We start from the raw sequence: 22,812 nt of genomic DNA, 5'->3' as shown, positions 1-22,812 counted from the left end.
GGTATTGAAAATATTTAACTATAGCATTTAACTATAGTTATAAACTTTTTACTAGTAAGAACACATTTTTAAATGTTAAAAGGGCTTGCAATAAATGCAAAGACAGTTACATTGGGAAGTGTGGCTTAATTGTCCAAATACTTTGTTTGGGGCCATCGTTTATACTTTTTAGATTTTGTTTGCTAAAAGAAGGTTTAGTACAATGTGCATAAGGTAATTCTGGGGGTTAGCAAAGCTTTAAGCTGTCCAAAACTATGTATATATGTACAGATATTTTTAAGACAGAGGTGAAGATATTTGTCAACCTGAATCTTGAAAACTGTGATATCTGTTACTATTGGAAAAGTGTTTACTGAAGACTTGCAGTGGCTCTCGGCATCTCAAGTTTTCTTCCACATCATTGGTTGGATCTGGATTATGCTGGTCAGCCCACGGCCATGCTGAAGAATTGACTTAACTGCATATAAATCAGGTGACTGCACAAGTGGAGGGTTCTTCTCCAGCACATCAGAACAACACAGAGCCCAGAAACTCTCAGTCGCACACAGACTTGGAACAAGGACTTCAATTGTCCTCTCACTTCTGTACACCATGTCCTTCCCGCTATTTTAAGGGGGATAGTCTACACTTCTATTATTGAGCCTTACTTTTGAGATCTGTGAGATTTGCAGTTTTTAAAACTGAAGCAAATTTAGAAGTTTGAAAGACTTTTTGAAGTTTCTGAGAAGGGGTTCTCTCTAGGACTCTAAGTCGGAATGCTGGATCCATTGGCAGAGTTGAGGAGAACGGGAGGCTTCAGGCAGTGTGGTGGCCGGATGTCCTGGCAGGTGCGTTGGGCTCTGTTCAGCGTGTGTGTACTGACGTTAATAAACTCTGCCGGTCTGGTGCTGCTCCTGGTCCAGCAGAGAGAACTGTGGGCTCACCTGAGCAAGGTGGAGGAGCAGATGGTGGAGATATCTCAGAGTTCTGTAGTGGAGTTCATGACACAAGTGAATGGAGATGAGGCAGAGTTTCAGTACTCAAAAAGCAAGCGCAGCCGGCAACATCGGGGGACACGGCCGATTGTAGATCACGAGGCGGGTCTGGAGGAGGAAGTCTTGGGTGATTTACAGTATCAGCGTCAGCTGAGACATGGGCAGCTTCTCCAACACAAAACGCAAGAGCAGGATGGCATGATGATGATGATGACGTACTCCATGGTGCCAGTAAGAGAAAAAAACATCTCTTGATTAATATCACTGTTAATTACAGAGTTAACTGCTATTATTGAGCTATTTTATTATTACATCTATCAATTATAAAACTAAATAAGACCAGAAAAAAACATACCGGTAGATTTGTAAAAGCATTCCTTAACAACCCTTAAGATGGTTTGATGGTCTTAGGTGGTATCCCAGCCTGGTCAGGTTGGTTTGTTAAGTGGTTTTAAAATGGTTTTGGGCAACTGTCAGCAGATCAGGCTGTAGAGACCAATTGGCCAACCAGCTAAACCAGCTTTGCCAGGCTGGGAGACCAACTACTGTAGACCAACTAAGACCAGTAATCCATCTTAGGCTGGTAGATCTATAAATATATTTTCAAGTTACATATAAATATGAAATTATAATATAATTATTGTTAATATATTTTGTGTTTGCTAAGGTAAGATAAGCATTATAATTACTATTGCTACTTGGGGTTAGGGTTTTGTTCCGTACCACTTTGCATTAATGTTCCTTTGTTAAAGGTTATACAGGTCTGAATAAGTGTATTAATGATTAAGCATTTATAACATGATAGTTAATATACTCACTATTTGGTAAGTATAGCATGAAGGTTGCCCTTTTTATTCATGTTGTTATAACTGAAAATGACTGATTTCTAGTGCATTTGTAAATGACTTACTAGTCACCAATGAACCCATTTATAAAGCCTTATCAAAGGGAACACAGACCCATTTTATATTAGGTGTCTTTAACTACAATGTATTTAAATATTTACTACAATGTTCTTATTATGCACATATGTGTCGTTGCATTTTACTTAAATTTAAAGTACCTGCATTTAATTACATCAGTAATTACACTGTTAACCGTACTCCTAATCCTAAACCTAACCCTATTCCGACCCTTAGTTTACCCTAATCTAAACCCTAACCCTACCACTAAACCTACCCATACCTCAACCTCAGTAGCAGCAAATATGAATCTTCTTAGAATTCTGCAGAACAACATGTAGTTACACAATTAATACATTGTATTGTATGTATTTTAATGTTAGTAAATTGTAGTTAAAGACACCTAATATAAAGTGGTATCGGGAGCATTAAGGTAAAGTGTTATTGTTTGTTCAATTCCGCAACACCAGAACTCCATTTGAGCTTTACAGACATGAATTATACCTCTAATTGTGCAAACGGTTGTGAAAATATGTGCTATTGCTTTTTAAGTGAACTGACTTACAATTCTCACCTGGCTAACAATAAAACTAGCAAAAAAAAAGTCCGTATTGACTTTCATTTAAGGAGGGACCTAAGCCATATTGATGGACCAGAATGTCTTGGGGGTGGGTTCTTTTGACTAAGTAACCACTTACAGTAGCAGCCAACCAGAACACCCTAGCATTATGGTGGAGTTTTGCATGGGCAAGCACCACTCACATTTCTTCAGGAAGTCTAAAACTATATTGTTATCCTTTGTCTTTGTCTCAGAAAGGTTTGGCTATGCTGAAAAGTGCTTACATTTTTCTTGGTGATTTTTCCTCTGTCACGTCTAGATGTTTTTGTTCATGTTTTGTGTTAATGTCTTTTATTTTGAAAAGTGTTTCCATGTCATGTTATTTCCTGTTTCCTTGCCATGTCATGTGAATCCCTGTTTCCATGTCAAGTCATGTGATTATCCTGTTTCCCTCATGTTCATGTGTCCTGTTCCCATTGGTTATAGTCTTGTTATTAGTTCTGTTATGTCACTGGTTCATGGTCATTGTCTTGTTATCTTGTTTATTAGTTCAGTCTTGTGATTGGTTGTCTTGTTTACTTGTTACCCATGTTTGTGTATTTAAGCCCTCATGTTTGCCATTGTCTCTTGTCAGGTATTGTTTATGTAATGTTGTTTTGGAAGTCAAGTCAAGTCAAGTTTAGTTCAGTTCATGTTTATGTTTTGTAGTCACGTTTTTGGAATTCACTCTTCATGTAAATAAACACTGCACTTGGGTTCTTCACATAATCATCATCTGCCTGTCATTGCTGCCAGCATCATTACATCCTCATACAGCTATAAAGTAGGAACCTACTACTTTTACTACTACTAATAATAATTTGATGTTTCAGGTTCAAATTCTGCTGGACATTTGCAACAGCACTAAAGGAGTTTGTCTGACTGGTGAGACTTGTGCTTATTCTTATTTTCTAATTTTAGTATCTTCTTTATTTTCTCCTCCAAGTTTACAGTTTGATTTACTTTTATCTTCTACAGGACCACCAGGACTTCCAGGTAGGAAATTAACTCTTCTAATGAAAAAAGTCTGTTTTATATTTCAAGTCTGATATATATATATATCAAAAAATGTTACTTTATGTAATTCCAGGCTTACCGGGTATGGACGGAATGCCGGGATTTAATGGAACAGATGGAATTCCAGGGTTGCCTGGAGTGCATGGAAAACGAGGGAAAAGAGGTCAGCTATACATGGAAGAACATGGAAATTGGTCCATCATGCACATGGATGAATAGTTAAAACAGGACTACTAAAAGAGAATGTCCTCTTTTTAAACCTCTTCTCGTAAATTCTGCTTTTTTTCATTGCTTTCTTCATCTACCGAGGAAGAGAAGGGGGATTTTATCCTGCTTCAGTCACTAAGCAATGAACTCCCACTGAAAAATACTGAACTCATGACCACAGCTCTGATTAAAGCTGACTAAAAGCTTTATTCTACAAAAGCACTAGTGCCCACTGGAATTCACCAAATAAATAAAAAGACCCAGAATGAAATTCTTTGTAACGTAGTGACAACATTTCTGAAAATATTTTAATAGTCTTTATCTGAAAGATGATAAGAATATTTTGTAACACTTGCTGAGCAGCCATGATTCATTGTTTTAGTTTCACTTCCATGACAAACTGGTAAGTGATCGTTTACTATCAAATCTCAATTCTCAATGAAAGCATGCATTACAAGTAGTTTATAAAAGTCATTATTGCAGTACTACTGACCACGCTGCTGTACAACTTTACCGAGCTGGGATACTCGAGTCCGGACTCGGATTTGAGCATGGTCTCGAATCCAACTACAATATATCCATAAATGGATATTGCCCCCTGATATTGACGCATTGTTTTTCTTAGCTGTAAAGGTTAATATAAACTTAAAGTAATAATGTACTGGCTTAGTGCTAAGTTTAGAGTTGCAATTTAATCTAGGTACATAAACAAATATCCTTTCTGGTCTTGACTCTGTCGTTTTTCCAATTCGGCTCTTTTAAGACTTGATTTGAACTTGACTGGTTAAAGCCCAAGGCCCAGTTGCAAGACATCCCTTATGTTAAGTAAACCCTTAGTTATAACTGAAAGTGTATTGTCAATTAGGGTACCCTTTCATAGGAACTTGAACTGCTTAATCGCATTGGGACATGCCCTGAGTGTCACATGGTCTGAAGCCCTTATACAATCACACCAATTTACTGGCTGATGGCGCTTAAGCGACGCCCCTAGGGAGCTATGTTATGGGCTCCATAAAGGCGCTCGATTTACACCACTGAATCAGATTTTCTGTTGTTCAGTGCACAATCTCGTCTGGCCCGTGTTGTACAAACGACTCACGTCGAAGCGAGGATCATTATTATTCTCCCTTTTGAGTGGCAACACAGGATGGAATTTAAGAAGCGACTCACGTCATTTTATACAGCATAATTTCAGAGCAATTTTAATGTGTTTTTTTCACAGACATTAGAAGGGTCCGACAGGGACAGTGGCACTGTTCGAGGCTTGCAACTTCTCACCACGAGGTGTTATCCCCACTTGTTCCAGTTTCATGGCCTCCAGATTGGAGCGGGGCAGTTTGGGATTTCGGCTTTGTGCCTGAGAAGATTGGAGTGCGAACGGACATCGGATTCTTCCTCGTGTTTATCGCCCTCCCATTGAGCGAAAGCGCATGTTTCATCGGACGTGCTTTGAGGCCTAGCTCGGCGGCCATTTTCTGACGAACAAGCGTGGGAAAGAGTTACCATGCGCATCTTGAGCCATCGCTATTAAAAATGCTGTATGAGAGAATTGGTCGTTTAAAGGTAAGGAAACAAATTGTCCCCTTTGTCCCTATTGTCTTTTTCTGTGTCATTCTGGGAGAATGCACATGAATAAGGCAATGGAGGAGCAGCCTCTGCCTTTCTCTCTCTCTCTCCCCTCCCCATTAGAAGTGAACTGCTTGTGGCAGATGGGATCATGCATGAGCCTGGCTGCAGAACAAAGGGGCTGGAATAAGGGAATATTCCCCAACGGTGTGATGGCGAACCAATGTGCGAGCGCTTCGTCTGTGCCATTATTCTTTCGGGATGCTATAAATTTTTTGTCCTTCGCCCGTTTGTGGACCACACGGGCATTCTGACAAGACAAGAGATGTGCACTGCTATCTCTGCTCGATTTTTCGGTGGCGGTATGGATGTTACTATTTTCAGTCAGCTGTTGGATTTACACAAGATGGTTTTGCAGTCCAACCAAGCACATCGCTTTAAGGAATGACTTTCAGCTAATATCGGCTCCGTTTAGAATTTCCATTGTTTTTTCCCCCACGGCTCGCACTGGGGAATGAGTTGGTCAAGGCGATACTTTGTTTCTTGAGGGTGTTTTGCGCTATTTGGGTCCTACGTGTTTTTCCCCCATTATATGTTGGGACAGGTTTAGTTCTAACCTGTTTTTTCAGTACACCACTTTAGCTCAGTCTGCCCCGTAATTTACGCTGGCGAACGAGCATTGAATGTTTTCAGCTTGAGTTTTGCCTCTGTCTCCATGGCCAAGGGTCTCAGGGCACACATAATATAACTTAATGTGCGATAAAAATAGGTCTACACACGAGCCTGGTGGGCTTGCTGTGTTACAAAGGATGAGCCCCTATTCAGTGAATGAAACTGGAAAATATAAATGTATCGGTTTCTCTCCTGTTTGCCCTTTGGTCAGTATCGGGATGAGTTCGCCACTGTACATGCCTCAAACGTCTGACAACCAGAATATAGTTCAGTTTTCACCCGCAGCTTGCTGGGGAGTGAACATTATAAAAAAAAAAAAAAAAAAAAACACTTCCCGAATTCAGTCTCTGTCTCCATGACCAGAGGTCTCAAGTCATGCATAACAGAATTCAATGTTCAGCAAACACAAGTGTACACAAAACACACAGTGAACATAAGCACCACACATTGTTCCCCCATAAGAATTCTGGGACCGTTGTGGCTACCGTTGAGAATGTTCGCACATTCTTCCCCATTCTGTGCTAGGGATGATGAATCTGGCATCCTCTGCTGTAAATTCATTCAGAGTGACTGCTTTTTATAATTGCCTGATCGAATTCGGCCTCTGTCTCCATGACCAAGGGTTTTGGAACATGCATAACATAATTAGATGTTCTTCAAGCACAAGTGTACACAAAACATACAGTGAACATAAGAACCACACGTTGTCCCCCCATAAGGAATGCCGTGGCTGTTATTTTGAACCAGTTTTCTGAAATGAACATTTCCCCCAATGTTCATACACTTTTTTTTTCCCCCGTTCAAATACCAGGGAAAAGGTTTATTCTGTCAGCATCCCTGCTGTAGATACATTCAGGGAACTCATCATTTATGTCTAAATACAATAAAGGCAAAAACATCAAATTTCATTCATGGGTTGGGGCGCTTTATATGAGAGTCGTCCAGCCTGTGGGGTTTGGACGGGCCAGCGGCAGTATTGGCACTTAAACTGTCTGGAGATGTTCACGGTGCTGCTGGTGTTTACATTTTTCCTCCCAAAGATCCAGGGCAGTCATGTCCTTATCCAGTCGGACAACAGGACAGTGGTGTCCTACATCCCTCGCCGGGGAGGAGTGCGTTCTCATGCCATGCCGAGGCTGGCATGTCGCATTCTTCTGTGGGCACGGGACAGTGTGCTGTCCCTATGAGCCGTGCATGTTCCGGGCCGGTTGAATTTGGGGGCAGATCTCCCGTCCAGTGGACATTACATCCTCAGATTATGGAACAAATCTGGAGAAGGTTCGACAGAGCAGAAGTGGATCTGTTTGCTTCGAGCAAGACGTCACACTGTCCTCTCTGGTTTTTCTCTCTTGCCCCCAGCACTGCTGGGCATTGATGTATTGGCACATCAGTGGTTGACAACGCATCTTTATGCATTTCCACCATTCAGTCTGCTGCACGCAGTTCTGCAGAGAATTTGGGAGGATCGGGTTCAGCTTCTGCTAGTGGCGCCGTTTTGGCCATCTCAAGGATGGATTTAGACTCTGGTCCCTCTCCTGAAGAAAGTGCCTTGGAAGATTCCAGTCAGAACAGACATGTTGTTTCAGGCTCGGGGGAGAATTTGGCACCCCCGGCCAGACTTGTGGAAGTTATGGGTGTGGCCCTTCAACGGGGTGTACTTTTGAATGATGGGTTATCCCTCGCTGTGGCTGATACCATTCTGAATGCTAGAGCTCCATAAACTAGGAAGCTTTATACATTCAAGTGCCGTATTTTTACTTCTTGATGTACAGCGCAAGGTGAAGATCCAGTTCACTGCCCTGTCAGTATAGTGCTGTATTTTTTGCAAGAGCGCTTTGGGGCTGGGGTTGCCTCGGCAATGCTTAAAGTCTATGTTGCCACTATAGCAGCTGAGCATGTGCATATCAATGGAGTCTCTGTCGGTAGACATTCTTTTGTCTCTCGTTTATGTGTGGGGTACGCAGGCTAAGACCTTTTCATCCCATCCGCGTTCCTTTATGGTATTTATCTGTTGTTTTAGAGGTGCTCTCGGGTGCTCCGTTTAAGCCCTTGGCAACAGTCGTTGATAATTTTCTGACTCTTAAAACGGCCCTGCTGGTGGCGTTGCATCATTTAAAAGGGATGGTGATTTGCATGCCCTGTCGATTAATCCCTTATGTATGGATTTTGTGCCAGGGTGTTCAAGGGTGGTGTCAGGACCTTGCTTGGGCTCTTTGCCCAAGGTCGTTTCTACATCATTTCGCTCGCAGACTATTAATTTTCAGGCTTTCTATCCTCTCCCATTTGAGTCAGAGGAGCATGAAAGATTGCATATGCTTTGCCCAGTTTGGGTGCTGCAAGTTTAAGTTGACCGTACTAGCCAGTAAGTCTGAGCAGTTGTTTGTGTGCTTTGGTGGCCACAACAATGGTGTTTCAGTGTCAAAGCAAAGACTGTCTCATAGGCTAGTTGATGCAATTTCAAGAGCTAACGAAGTGCGCGGTTTACCTTCGCCTTGGTATTCGAGCTCATTCTACGAGGAGCATGGCATCCTCATGGGCTTTGGCTTGGGGTGTGTCTTTGGAGGACATTTTTATGGTGGCAGGATGGACCTCTTTGCATACATTTGTTAGATTTTATAATCTGGACGAGGGTTTGACTATTGCTTCCCAGGTTCTCTCTGTTGGAACAGGAATAAACTCATAATTCCCTCTTTTTTATTTTAGATGCTTTAGCTCACTTGTGTGCTGCTATATGCTTGCCACATGGGCGTAGACAGTTGGCAGCTACTGTTCGCATGGTGTGAATGTATATCGTTCCCAATGCGATTACGCAGCTCGAGTTCCTACGAAAGGTAATATCTCGGTTACGTGAAGCATAACCCTGGTTCCCTGAGTGGGAATGAGACACTGCGTAAATTGGCCATACTCTCTAGCAGCTGCATAGGGTCATGCCTTCATGTAGATAAAAGTCTCAATGGCTCGAAGCAAGCACCTTTATGGAACCCATGACTTAACTCCCTAGGGGCGTCACTTAAGCGCTATCAGCCAATATATGGCGTGATTGTATAAGGGCTTCAGACCACATGACACTCAGGGCATGTCCCAATGCGATTATGCAGCATCTCGTTCGCACTTCAGGGAACCAGGGTTATGCTTCACATAACCGAGATATTTTCTTCTGCAACCAGCAGATGGTTTTGACTCCAACTTAACTAGGGTGGACTCAATCCAATATTACTACAACTACCTATAGGTGTTTATTAAATATCCATGATGGCCAGTGTTGAGTGTAATCTGATAACAAAGTAATTAGTTACTGTAATCTGATAACTTTCAAAAAGTAGTGTAATACATTGCATTTAAAAAATTTTTAAACCAGATTACAGTTACTGACTTTAAAATAATTTCATTACTTTTAAATACATTAGTAGGGGTAGACATATTTCTAAAATAATACTATGTAAAATAATTTTATAAATGAATTAGGTTCACATAAGTCTGTCCTTAGTAAAGGGCAGGGCCTACGGCAATGTCAAATGCACGGTGCCTCTTGCCATCCGACGGGGGATAGGAGGGTGCTTTGCTATCCTCGTCGATATTGATCTCGTTCCTGGGTCACCCGCGATAGCAATTACCTTCCTTGGGAGTCGCCCTCAGTAGTGATAGCTGATGGAAGGGGGGTTAGGGGAGAAAATAAGCGAGAAAATATATATATTTTCTTTTAATTGTTGAGCGTAAAAAGTGTTTCAGAAAGTAACTTAAAAGTAATTAGTAATCATGTTAACGTTTTAGACAATTAATTAGACATTTGTAGTGGATTACTTTTTTTGAATAACTTACCCAACACAGGTGATGGCCAGAATCATTTGAGAGTGGAGTCACATGGAGCCATTAGTGAATGATTTTGGGTTTTTGTGAAGGTCCTCCAGGTGAGAATGGTGATCCTGGTGAGAAGGGAGAGAAAGGCGATCCTGGACCTCTGGGACCCCCTGGAGAAAAGGGCGAACCTTCAAATGATGTCATTATAGAAGGTACAATGTAGTCTTGATTTCTTAATTTTTATTAATCAATTTATTTTAATATAACATTTTAAATCAGTTTAAGTCATCTTGAGGCCACCTTGGAAATTGGACCATGTACTTCTGTGATCACAGCTATGTTTAGTGATATTTCTTTCTGCTGTAATCTGCAGGTCCACCTGGTCCAGTGGGACCCCCTGGCTTCCCCGGTCCACCCGGCCCTCCAGGACCCCCTGGGCCCCAGGGGCCCCCAAGACACAGGAACCACAGAGCACATGTCCACATGGTGAAGGAGTCTGTGGGTGAGTGATCGGGAACAATTTTATAATTAATATCAAGACAGAATGTCCAAGAACCAGACAAGGTTTTTCTCCAAATTTTGATGTAGTGACATTTTCTCTTTAGGTCACCTGAATTCAGTCCCAAACGATGACAACATCAGCCAGAAAATGGCATCATGGAAGATAAATGGTACCAACCAGAGCAAAATGAGCTGTTCTGTTACTGATAACGGCCTACATGAACCCTACATTAGATGTGACAGTGTGTATTTGTGTTTGTCAGATTGCATGATAAAGTCCGTGCTGAATCCCAGACACCTGATGAAAATGAGCAGCACGTTTGGAGCTTGGATGATGGACACTGCAGCTCAGGGTGATGAGAAGATCTGGGTAGCAGAACATTTCTCAGGTACCAAAGAGACAGCACATGGAAACTCTTTGAAAAGTATTGAATGAGAAACTTAAAAGTCAAATTGCTTTTGGAAAACACTTCATAAACACTACATAAAAATAGTATTATGGACACAAATATTATTGAAAACATTGTTTTAATATTTGTTCCTTCAGTAACACTTTACGTTTTCAACAACTGCACGGTATAAAGTATTTGCAAAGCATTCGTTTATAGTTTATTAATAATTTATAAATTGTTGTTCTTAGATTGTTAATGCAGTTAATACAGTTCATAGAGTATATACAAATGGTCTGTTATTCATTTATATTTTCTATTGCAAATGACTTATTATTTTTTAATATGTTCAAATATAAGCAGTTTGAAAATAATTTATTTTACTTAGAAAACAACTTGTCAACTGTACCTAACTAATGTATTTCATTTGATGCAAACCAGTGGTAAAGAAGTGTTATGAGAACAGTAAGAAGGTATAAATCCATAAGTAATAAATACATTATTTATACATTTATTAATGTAATGAATTGGACATATATGAATGCTTAATTAAAAGAATATTCAGTTTTTTTTTTTTATTGTATTTTTTTCTTCAAGTTATGCTCAATCGACAGCATTTGTGGCATAATTATCAAAAAAATATATATATATTTTGACTTGTACTTCCTTTATACACTTTCAAAAGTATCACCACAGGACGTAAACAATATGCTTGTTAACATGATTTTAGTTGAATAAAATCAGTTACTAACCTTTAAACCATAAAACCCTAAAATGACCGTTAAAATTGCGATTTAAACAACTCTACAGATTTAATAATACGCATGTTTTAATGAATAACATAATATTTGAATGTAGCCTATTAATGTAATAACGTAGAAACAATATTTGTAACTAATTTGTATCAATTAACTATAAACTAATGCTTAACAAATACTTTATATTAAGTAGTTATTATAAAGTGTAACCCTTCCTTCAAATACTTAATAAAGTCCCTGACATTTAAGCAATAACATAATTTTATTCTATGGGAAATGTGCAGTGACCAAGTAAACCGGTGTTTTGCACATTAGCAGATTTTTTATATGATATATTTATATTTCTGATGTCAGATTTATTTGTGATTGGACATATGTTTTATATATATATATATATATATATATATATATATATAAGAACATAGCTAAACATTTTGGAGATTTCAGTCAAAAAAGGACTTTGGCTTTAATGGTTTTCCACCCGTTTCATGATGCTGTATTTTTCAGGTCGTATCATAAAGGAGTATAACAGCATTGCAGCATTCCAGAACAGCAGCAGTGAGTCCATTGACGTCAGGAAGTTTTTCCAAGGTTGCGGCCATGCTATACATAACGGCTCCATGTTCTACCACATCGCTGGAACCTTTAATATTGCAAAGTAGGACATGTTTTCAAGTGCTAAAAGGGTTATTCCACCTAAAAAAAAAATAATAATAAAAAAAACCATTATGTTGCTCCTTACACAAAATAAGAAATAATACCATAATGTACAGAGTGCTGTTCCGTAATGGTAGGTGTGTTCACCGTAACAGTAGTTCATACAAGCCATATAATCATTTTGTGAAAGGAAATTTAAATTATTTTCGCTGAAAACTTGCCCTCTGCCATAGTTTTGATATCTCATTTGCACTCGCATTCAATTCAAATATGGAGTGTCGAGAATTTGACATCAATGTTGTCAAACATCATTGAGTACTCTTAGTGTTTATAGTATTTGTAGTAAAACCATAGGAACCTCAAGCATTACCATGGTTAATCTATTTAATGGTTAAGTTTCTGCCAAACAAAACGTCCTGGTTACTTTCGTAACCTCCGTTCCCTGATGGAGGGAACGAGATGTTGTGTCGATGTAGTGACACTAGGGGTCACTCTTGGAAGCCCCAAACACCTCTGCTTTTTTGAAAAAAGGCCAATGAGAATTGGTGAGTGGAATTTGCGTGCCACTCCCCCGGACATTCGGGTAGAAAAGGAGCTGGTATGCAACCACTCTTTCAGGTTTTGTGCTGAGGAGCAGAGACCAGGTCCCGGCCATTTCAGCGGGTAGTTCAGCGTTGTGGCAAGAGGGACACAACGTCTCGTTCCCTCCATCAGGGAACGGAGGTTATGAAAGTAACCAGGACATTCCCTATCTGTCACTCACTCGACGTTGTGTCGATGTAGTGACACTAGGGGTCCCTATACAAAATGCCACAACTAGCTGAACTGTGTTGCGTGAACTGGCGGTGTGTGACGGGCAGACTGATGTGTGCCTCGTAGCCAGCGCACCAGGCCGTCACGTAACCTCCCCCAATGCTCTTATGAGCGTCGAACGGTCCATCAGGAACAAGTTGACTGCCCAACTATAGGGACAGGCTAGCCCAGCCGAGGCCTCTTTTCCCTCTCTTTTCTCCCCAAAAAGAGTGGAATTTGTTAACTGACTGGGAGCCATAAGTGTCTGCGTCGGGGGGTGTCCCTCCCAAGGGGAAGACACCGCGGAGACCACACCCCGCCCAAAAGTGGGGGGGGGCATTTTGAGTGGAATACATTACATGGTCTTACCGAGTCTTGTCGGAAATATGTCATGTGGAGAGTTCCCATGGTAGGTCCTACCTGAAGGGGGAGGAGTTTCTACAGAGCATGGCGACCGGGGGCAGAGGGGCCTCTGCCCAAGGAAGACGCAGTTTGACGTCAGGGAAACAATTCTGCGGAAGATATCACATGGGGTCGCCTTCGGGGAACCAGCACATGTGGAGTACCTACCTCAGTACAGGGGCTCATTAGCGCACGTACTGGGCCGGTCAGCAAGTTTCTCTGCAAACTCAGCTGCCAGAGGGCTAAGCAGGAAAGACATCCAGGGATCACAGTCTGTGAACACGACTGGGAGTCAAGAGCGCACGACTTCACCTCAAGGGAGGGGAAAGGCGCTATGTGCAAGCGGTACACCCGGCCAGTTGTCCTGAAACTTACCTGCTCGTGCCTGCCAATACACGGGACGAGACCAGCTAAACCCGGAGATTGTAGAACCTCGCAAAGGTGTTGGGTGTTGCCCAGCCCACTGCTCTGCAGATGTCTGCCAAAGAGGCGCCACTGGCAAGGGCCCAGGAGGTCGCCACACTCCTGGTGGAGTGGGCTCATAACCCCGCAGGGGGTGGCTCGTCCTGAGCCTGATATGCCATCGTGATGGCGTCGAGGACCCAGTGGGCAATCCTCTGTTTGGGGACAGCGCTTCCTTTCCGCTGTCCACCAAAGCAAACAAAGAGCTGCACGGAGCTTCTAAGGCTCTGCGTGTGATCCAAATAGATGCGTAAAGCTCGCACGAGACACAGCAACGCCAAGGCTGGGTCTGCCTCCTCCTGGGGCAGCACTTGCAGGTTCACCACCTGATCCCTAAAAGGAGTCGTGGGAACCTTGGGCACATAGCCCGGTCAGGGTCTCAGGATCATGTGAGAGTAACCCGGACTGAACTCCAGGCACGATTCACTGACAGAGAATGCCTGCAGGTCCCCTACCCTTTTGATGGAAGTGAGCGCAGTCAGGAGGACAGTCTTCAAAGAGAGTGCCTTAAGCTCAGCTGACTCCAAGGGCTCAAAGGGAGCTCCCTGTAGGCCCCGAAGGACTACAGAGAGGTCCCTGAGGGGACGAGGTGCGGTCTGGGGGATTCAACCTCCTAGTGCCTCTCAGGAACCTGATGATCAAGTCGTGCTTCCCAAATACTTACCATATTGTGCATCGTGATGTGCCGAAATAGCGGCTACATACACCTTCAGGGTGGAGGGGGACAGCCGCCCCTCCAGCCTCTCCTGCAGGAAGGAAAGCACTGATCCGAATGCGCATCTCTGGGGGTCTTCGTGTCGGGAAAAACATCACTTACCAAAGAGACACCACTCCAAGCATACAGGCACCTCGTAGAGGGAGCCCTAGCCTGAGTGATCATGTCTACCACCGTGGGACTCGAGTCTGAAGCCAGTGCTGAAGCGGTCTCATATGCATCAACCCGAGCGGTGTGGTTAGCAGTGGTGAGGATGCCATATGCCCCAGGAGCCTCTGAAAAAGTTTCAGTGGAACCGCTGCTCTCTGTCTGAACGCCTCGTTTGTGACTGAGACTGAGTAGGGTAGCGATCTCCGCATGCAAGGTAGCGGCGTTCTCGCCCTTCACTGAGGTGAAGCGGATGGCACTGAACCTGGGCGGGCTCCTGGTGAACTGAATTGCGTAGCCGAGTCGGATGGTCCGGGTCAGTCATCGCGACGGGTTGGAAAGCATGAGCCATGCTTCCAAACTCCGGGCGAAAGGGGACCAAGGGAATGATCACGTCAGATGTACTGGTGGGTGGGGCCTCCCGGCTGTGCTAAGTCCAGGGACATCGAAGCACTTACCTGGCTCCTGCTGCCCACCATAAGATTGGCCGAGGAGGGGCGAAGAGGAGTCTCGTCTGCGTAGTCCACCAGACCCAATCCCGTGTGGGCGTGTTTGTGCCACTGCTGGGTGCACAGGGGCGAGGGGACTGCCGCTGGGGCACCATACCTGCAAAGATGGGATGGTGGACGGTGGTCATGACGACGGCCGTGCACACCGAACATGTGACCCAGGGAACAAGAAAACCGCTCTTTTGTTGAATTTTTGGGTACCGCAGCCTGTTGGACATGTGGCGAAATTAAATGAAAATGAAACAAAAGATTCTCCTCCCGGCCCTCCACCGGGGGATGGAGTGGTCTGCTCACCAGCTCCGGAGAAGCGGGTCTCCTTGCTCCTAGGTCACCCGTCTCAGGGACGCTTCGAAGCCTTCCTCGGGTTCTTGGCAACCGGCCATGAGATGGGTGGTGTCTGCTTCTTGCGCTGGGCTCCACGCCGGGGCCGTGCCATGAGGGCGGGCTGTGGCGGAGCCGGTGTTGTAGTTGCAGGAGGACGCCCTTGGTGACGCGCAGATGGGGTGTGGGGTCTTGAGCCGTGCCGGGGCAGGATGTGCTGTATGGCCTCCGTCTGCTGCTTCACCGCAGAGAACTGCTGGACAAAGTCCTTGACGGTGTCACCGAATAGGCAAACCTGGGAGATGGGGGCATCAAGGAACCGTGCCTTGTCAGCCTCGCGCATCTCAACCAAGTTGAGCCAAAGGTGGCACTCCTGGACCACCAGGGTGGACATCGCCTGCCCGAGAGACCGCGCTGTGACCTTCGTCACCCGGAGAGCGAGGTCGGACGCCAACCACAGTTCCTGCATCAATCCCGGGTCAGAACTACCCTCGTGCAGTTCTTTTAGCACCTTGGCTTGGGGTACTTGCAGGAGAGCCATGGTGTGCAGGGCGGAGGCGGCTTGTCCAGCGGCACCGTAGGCTCTAGCCGTCAGGGACGACGTAAACCTACAGGCCCTGGACGTGAGTTTCAGGCAACCATGCCAGGTGGTGGCGCTCTGCGGACACAAGTGCACCACGAGCACCTTATCCACCTGGGGGATCACTGAATACCCCCTGGCTGCTCCACCGTCAAGGGTAGCGAGAGCGGGGGAGCTGAAAGACCGGGACCAGGCAGTAAAAGATGCCTCCTACAATCTTGTCAGCTCCTCATGCACTTCCGGGAAGAAAGTAACAGGGGTGGGTCATGGCCGTGGGCGGCGCCCCGAGCCCAGGAACCAATCGTCGAGCCGCGAGGGTTCAGGGGAGAGCAGAGGGGTTCCACTCTAGCCCGACGCTCGTGGCCACCCGGGAAAACATGTCCGTCATTTCCGCGTTGGCCTGGGACTGGACGATCACTCCCGAAGGAGGAAGCCCAGTCGAAGCCTCTGCGTCCGACTGGACGAGCCCGCTCTCCGATGCTGCGCTCGATAACTTGTCTTCTTCCCGGGCTCCGAACGAGATGTCGAACTCGCCATGAGATGAGCTGGCGATCTCGTCTGAGCGCCCGACCGGAGCAATCAAGCATGCTGGGTAATGGGAGGTCCGTGGGGGGATACCCGGCAGAGGTAGTCCCATTGACGTCCCCAAATCGCCCCAGGTGCTATCCGGCACGGCCTCATACCCGTAGGTAGAAAGACCGAGGCAGGGAGCCGTTGGGGTGGCTTGCTTTCTTACAAATGCAAGCCGCGGCCACAACGTTGCCATGGTCATGTTCTCGCAGTGAGGACAAGACCCATCCACGAACTATGTCTTTGCGTGGACAGTGCCCAGACACATAAGACAGCGATCGTGACCACCAGAAGTGGAGTGATATCGACCACAACCAGGAATAACACACAGACAGAAAGGCATCTTTAAAAACACATTCCGTGTGTGCCGCTCTTTTAGAAAGAAAATATACTCTTTTTTTTTTTAATATACTCTTTTAGTTGTTTCTGCTGAAGTGCCCAGGGGCGTTCTCTGCACTCCATGGGTGCAGAGGGGGAGAAGCCGCTGAAATGCGCCGTAGAATCCAGCAGACAAGGTGAATGAACTTCACGGATGAATTCAGCTTCAATGAATAGAACCGCTCGACTCCGAAGAAAAAATCTGAATAAGTGGTTGCATACCAGCTCCTTTTGTACCCGTATGTCCGTGGGAGTGGCATGCAAATTCCACTCGCCAATTCTCAGTTTCTGCCAAAAAAACATAGTTACTTACTTTTCATAGTTACTACAGTATCACTATAGTAAAACCATATATTCCGCCAAAAAAAATAAAACTTCCGGGAAGAAAGGAATGGGGGCGGGGCGTGGCCGTGGGCGGCACCCCGAGCCCAGGAACCAATCGTCGAGCCGTGAGGGTTCAGGGGAGAGTGGAGGGTTCCACTCTAGCCCGACGCTCATGGCCGCCCGGGAAAGCATGTCCGTCATTTCCGCGTCGGCGTGAGACTTGGCGACTGTTCCCGAAGGAGGAAGCCCAGCCGAAGCCTCTGCATCAGACTGGACGAGCCCGCTCTCCGATGCTGTGCTTGATAACTCATCGTCTTCCAGAGCTCCGAATGAGAAGTCGAACTCAGGCTGAGATGAGTCGGCGGTCTCGTGCGAGAGCCCGATCGGGGAAAGTGAGCATGCTGGGGAATGGGAGGTCCGTGGGGGGATACCCGGTGGAGGTGGTCCCATTGATGTCCCCAAATCACCCCCAGTGCTAACCGACGCGGCCTCAAACCCGTAGGTAGAAGGACCAGTGCGGGGAGCCGAAAGCAAGCTGCGACCACAACGTTGCCATGGTCATGTTCTCGCAATGAGGACATGACTCATCCACGAACGATGTCTCCACATGGGCAGTGCCCAGACACGTAAGACAGCGATCGTGGCCATCAGAAGCTGAGAGATAACGACCGCAACCAGGAATAACACACAAATGGATAGGCATTTTTAAAAAGACGTTCCATGTGTGTGCCGCTCTTTTTGTGAATGAAAATATACTCTTTTAGAATATACTCTCTTATTTTCGCTCTGCCGAAGCTCCCAGGGGCGTTCTTTGCACTCCACGGGTGCAGAGGGGGAGAAGCCGCTGAAATGCACCATAAATCCAGAAGTTTTGAGGTGCGTCTTTGGAGGGAATTGAATTCAGTGCACTGAATACAACCGCTTGGCTCCAAAGAGAAAGTCTGAATGAGTGGTTGCATACCAGCTCCTTTTATACCCGTATGTCCGGGGGAGTTGCATGCAAATTCCACTCGCCAATTCTCATTGGCCTTTTTTCAAAAAAGCAGAGGTGTTTGGGGCTCCCAAGAGTGACCCCTAGTGTCACTACATCAACACAACTTCGAGTGAGTGACAGATAGGGAACCATGGTTTCCGCCAAAAAAAAAACAAACAAAAAAACATAGTTAGCCTACAACAGTCATGGTTGCTACAATATTACTATAGTAAAACCATAGTTTCCGTCAAAAAAAAATAAAAAAGTTTGTTGTCAAACGTCATTGAATACTCTGAGTGTTTATGGTATTTGTAGTAAAACCATAGGAACCTCAAGCACTACCATGGTTAATCTATTTAATGGTTAAGTTTCTGCCAAAAAAAACATGGTTACTTAACTTACTTTTCATAGTTACTACAGTATCACTATAGTAAAACCATGTATTCCGGCAAAAAAAAAAAAAACATAGCCTACAACAGTCATGGTTGCTACAATATTACTATAGTAAAACCATGTAATTTAAAAAACATGGTTACTTACTTTTCATAGTTACTACAGTATCACTATAGTAAAACCATGTATTCCGGCAAAAAAAAAAAAAAAAAAAAAAAACACAAAACATCGTTAGCCTACAACAATCATGGTTACTAGAGTATTGCTATTGAAAATTGATTTCCGCCAAAAACTATGGTTACTACATAATAACCACATAATTATAATATTTATTACCAAAGTTTTAGTTTTCTTGTATTATCACTATAGTTTCACTACGAATATCAGGGTTAAAATATGGTTACTGTAGTAAAACCATGGCATTTTTTGCAGGGGCATGCAAACTTTTTGCACGGGAATGCAAAACTATTTCAGAAAAAAATAATTAAATAAATAATTCCCGTCTTCTAAGAGGGTCTGTAAAAAAGAACACATATTTATGCTAAATATTTCATTTTGAATTCCATGAAGGAAAAAAAAAAACTATATGGATTTGGAACAACATGAAGGTGAGTAAATGTTAACAGAATTTTCATTTATGGGAGAATTATTCCTTTAAAACCAGGGGTCTGTGGAGGTACTGCAGGGGGTGAGCAGAGAAGATCCTGTATATACAGAACTATTTTAAATGAATTCTGATAATCTGATTTAAGCATTATATAATGTAATGCTAAAGTTTTCAATGAAAGTAATTATAAAGTGTCTTCATATTTCTTATAAAGAAAATCCAGTTGTTTGTAAAGGTTGGAAACATCTTTAAAGTGTTTGGAAGTTTGTTAAATGTATTTTATTATCTAAATAAACGTATCCTTATTCTCCAATATTCACAGGTTTGACCTTCAAACAAAGATCTTACACACACTGAGTATTGAAAATGCCCTGTATCACAACCTGTCCTACCTCCTTCAGAACTCAAAGACGTATTTTAAATTAGCAGTGGATGAGAACGGTCTGTGGATTATGTTTGCCTCCAGCATTGACGACAACATTATGGTGGCTCGAATGGATGAGAAGACGTTCTCCGTCACCAGCTACATCAACACCACCTACCCTAGGACCAAAGCTGGAAACATGTTTATCGCTTGCGGGATCCTCTACGTCACGGACACTAAAGACACAAAGGTGACCTACGCATTTGACCTCCTGAAAGAAAAGCCTGTCAGTGTCAGCTTGGATCTGAGGGCACCTGGAGGAGTTCTAGCAATGATCTCATACAACCCCAGAGACAAACATCTGTATGTGTGGGACAGCAGCTATGTCAAGTCATACCAAGTTCAGTTTCTATCTGATGAATAATTGATGAAATCATTGGAGTACTTCGTTGTTTGCAGCGTTTTGTTTTGTCATGTGAAGTCTTTTAGTATTTTATAGTAAATAATAACTAATTATTTAATTTTTGCCTATATGCGTACCAATGTTTCCTTTTTCTTGAGCAGATGATTAATCAAGTAAAATTGTTAATCTAGTAATAGAGTCAATGCTGTAAATAAGATATATTTATCTTCATATTCATATATTTATTATTTATGTATAATTTTGACTGTTATATTCTGCATTTTCTTTTTTGTTTGCTAACATGGGTTTAAAGTAAACATTTCCTCTATCAATTCAATAGGCTTCGTTCCTAAAACATAAGCAGAACTAATTTGTCGTTTGTAAAATCATTCTTCAAAAATTGTCTTCTAAAAGATTTACACAGCAATTCACTCATGTGAGAGGTTTATTGAATGAGGCTTACAGAATGTATATAATCAATATAGTTTCTATGTAATTTATTTTTGATTTGTAACTAGTAGCACCTAATATACAAGCAAAAAATAAATATATCCTCATATGTGGACAGTGTGACTAAGTTGTGAAATTTTAAAAAATACCAAGCTATAGAAAGTTAGTTTTTTCATTAAATTGTTTATTATGTTTCCAGAAGTGTTGGTTATTCATGTTTTGAGACGTTACAGATGTTACACCAGAAATTATCATAATTCTGATTCAGAGTAATGACCAGCATCGTCCAATCACTGCCAACCATGTTAAAATAAAATTATACATTATAAATGCTGAATCTATGTACTGATTACCATTGTCCCATGTCTGCCAAACATGTTGAGTGGTCCAAACATCATCTGCAGCTTGAAACTGAACTTTTGGTCAGATTTTAGGACTGAATGCACTTAGCTGCATAGAAAGATATAGGATGCTCCCTTGCTCCTAATTTAGTGAATGACTTAACCTACAGTGTGCTGTCTGTCTGCACTGGTCTCAGAACAGTTCAGAATGCACCTGATTTTCATCCTATCTCCTTATAAAGCCTCTGAAAGCAACATTTTTCAGCTTTTGGTGAATACATTTATTCTCAATGTGAAAATGCACAGTAAATATATAGGAATGCATTTACTAATGTTAATGAATAGAACCGTATTGTACAGAGATAACAAAATAAAATATAACAACATTTATATAACAACATTTATATTAAAATGAAGCAAAATGACCCACAGATGTGTAAATGTTTAAATGTATTCAAAATAACTAATGTTTTTTCAACTTTTGAGGGAATACTGTCCCAATTTTCACGTATGTGGACTTCATGTTTATCAGTGCGCTGATGCATGAAAAATGTATGCAACTTTTAAAGTGGCATATAAAAAAAAAATAAAAAAAAATAAAAAAAATAGAGATGCTACTCTTTACACCCAAACAGGTGTCTTGAAAAAACTGAGGTTTCTTACCAGAGGCACTTTTGTTGGCTCTGCGCCCGTAGAAGCGCTTCCAGGAAAGCAACAGCATGCTGTGACTCGGTGCGGCAGAAGTTAACCCTTAAATTACAATCTAGAGTCTTGTAAACAGTATTCAGTTGGTTTAAACTAATTTAAAATAATGTGTTGCATACAGTGAAGAGAAAATACAACGTCCACATGCGTGGAGGTGGGGTCGCACAAGGTTAAAGTTTGCCCTCTCATAGAGCTATTTCCGACCAGTTATATATTTTAGAGCAAAACATAACTAGAAAAGCTTATATTTACAATAGAAATGTCCAGACTTTTTGAGATTTAACTCATTTAAATGACTTTACCAGGCCTGGAAATCCCTATTTTAAAACTCCCTCATATTTCCAGGTTTTCCATGACTGTGGGAACCATGTTCAAATAGGAAATTTCAATAGTCTTTCTTAAATTCGCAATGTTAATTTTTCTTCCATATTGTGATGTACTTGAATGAAATAGGATATTCAACAAGAGACAAAATGCATGACAGGACTTGAATTTATCTATCGTTAATTGATTTGATCTTGAAAAATGACCGTTCCATAATAGACTGGAGCCAGACCTGAAAAATATGTTTACTGCAAATACTGTAAATGCCTAATACATTTTTCAATTTAGAACAGGGAGTCAAATTGTCTTTATTTTAAGACTTTGGACATTTATTAGTAACAACTTAGTAAAACCAATACTACTTACGTCTTAATATAATTAAATAAACTTGAATACCACCTAACAAATACAAAACACACCAATAACTTGAATAGGTAAAATTTTCAAACAATTGATATTATTTGATAATTGATCAAAATTAACAAACAATCAATATTAATATTGGAAACAACCATTAGTTATATTACATTCTACACAAAAATAAGACATTTAATAGCCTCACTCTTCATTCAGTTAATTAGAAATTGAGCATTATTACATTACTTTCTATTAAAAATAAGATTTTATATATTTTATATTTAAGATGTAAATTATGGCTAAATAGCCTTCCTTTACATTATTAATTACTATCTTAATCATGCTTAATTAGTGCATTATTGTGGATCCTTAAAATAGTGTTACCCATTTTTTTCCTTTGGAATAATATACTGACGAATTGTTCACATCAAGTCCAAAAACATGTATTAAAACCGTTAATTACGATTTCTTGTTGACTTTAAATTGTAGATGTTGTGTTACACTGCAAGAACGTACGTAAGGCACAAAATGTATTTGACAAATATGGTTCAATTTTTACTGTATGCTTGTATTTGTAGCTACAAATGTGTGGAAACAAATAAATCCTGAAATAGCTGAATCGAAAGACATATGGTGTTGAAAGAGCAAAAGTGAAC

At 42.3% G+C, this 22,812-nt stretch overlaps 1 protein-coding gene across 1 annotated transcript; it reads left to right on the top strand.

Moving 5' to 3' along the window:
- The first annotated feature begins 511 nt into the window (after positions 1 to 511).
- On the top strand, positions 512 to 22,712 carry LOC127456329 (gliomedin-like). The gene is made up of 10 exons (XM_051724774.1): positions 512 to 1,205; positions 3,308 to 3,359; positions 3,453 to 3,470; positions 3,565 to 3,654; positions 9,836 to 9,946; positions 10,108 to 10,236; positions 10,340 to 10,405; positions 10,499 to 10,624; positions 11,890 to 12,040; positions 19,535 to 22,712. Exons 1-10 carry the CDS (start codon positions 756 to 758, stop codon positions 19,998 to 20,000), a joined length of 1,659 nt encoding a protein of 552 aa, XP_051580734.1. The 5' UTR covers positions 512 to 755; the 3' UTR covers positions 20,001 to 22,712.
- The last annotated feature ends 100 nt before the right edge of the window (positions 22,713 to 22,812 follow it).

The sequence above is a fragment of the Myxocyprinus asiaticus genome, chromosome 18, assembly GCF_019703515.2.
Source record: "Myxocyprinus asiaticus isolate MX2 ecotype Aquarium Trade chromosome 18, UBuf_Myxa_2, whole genome shotgun sequence".
NCBI classification, from domain to species: domain Eukaryota; kingdom Metazoa; phylum Chordata; class Actinopteri; order Cypriniformes; family Catostomidae; genus Myxocyprinus; species Myxocyprinus asiaticus.
This window is presented reverse-complemented; position numbering and strand designations above follow the sequence as displayed.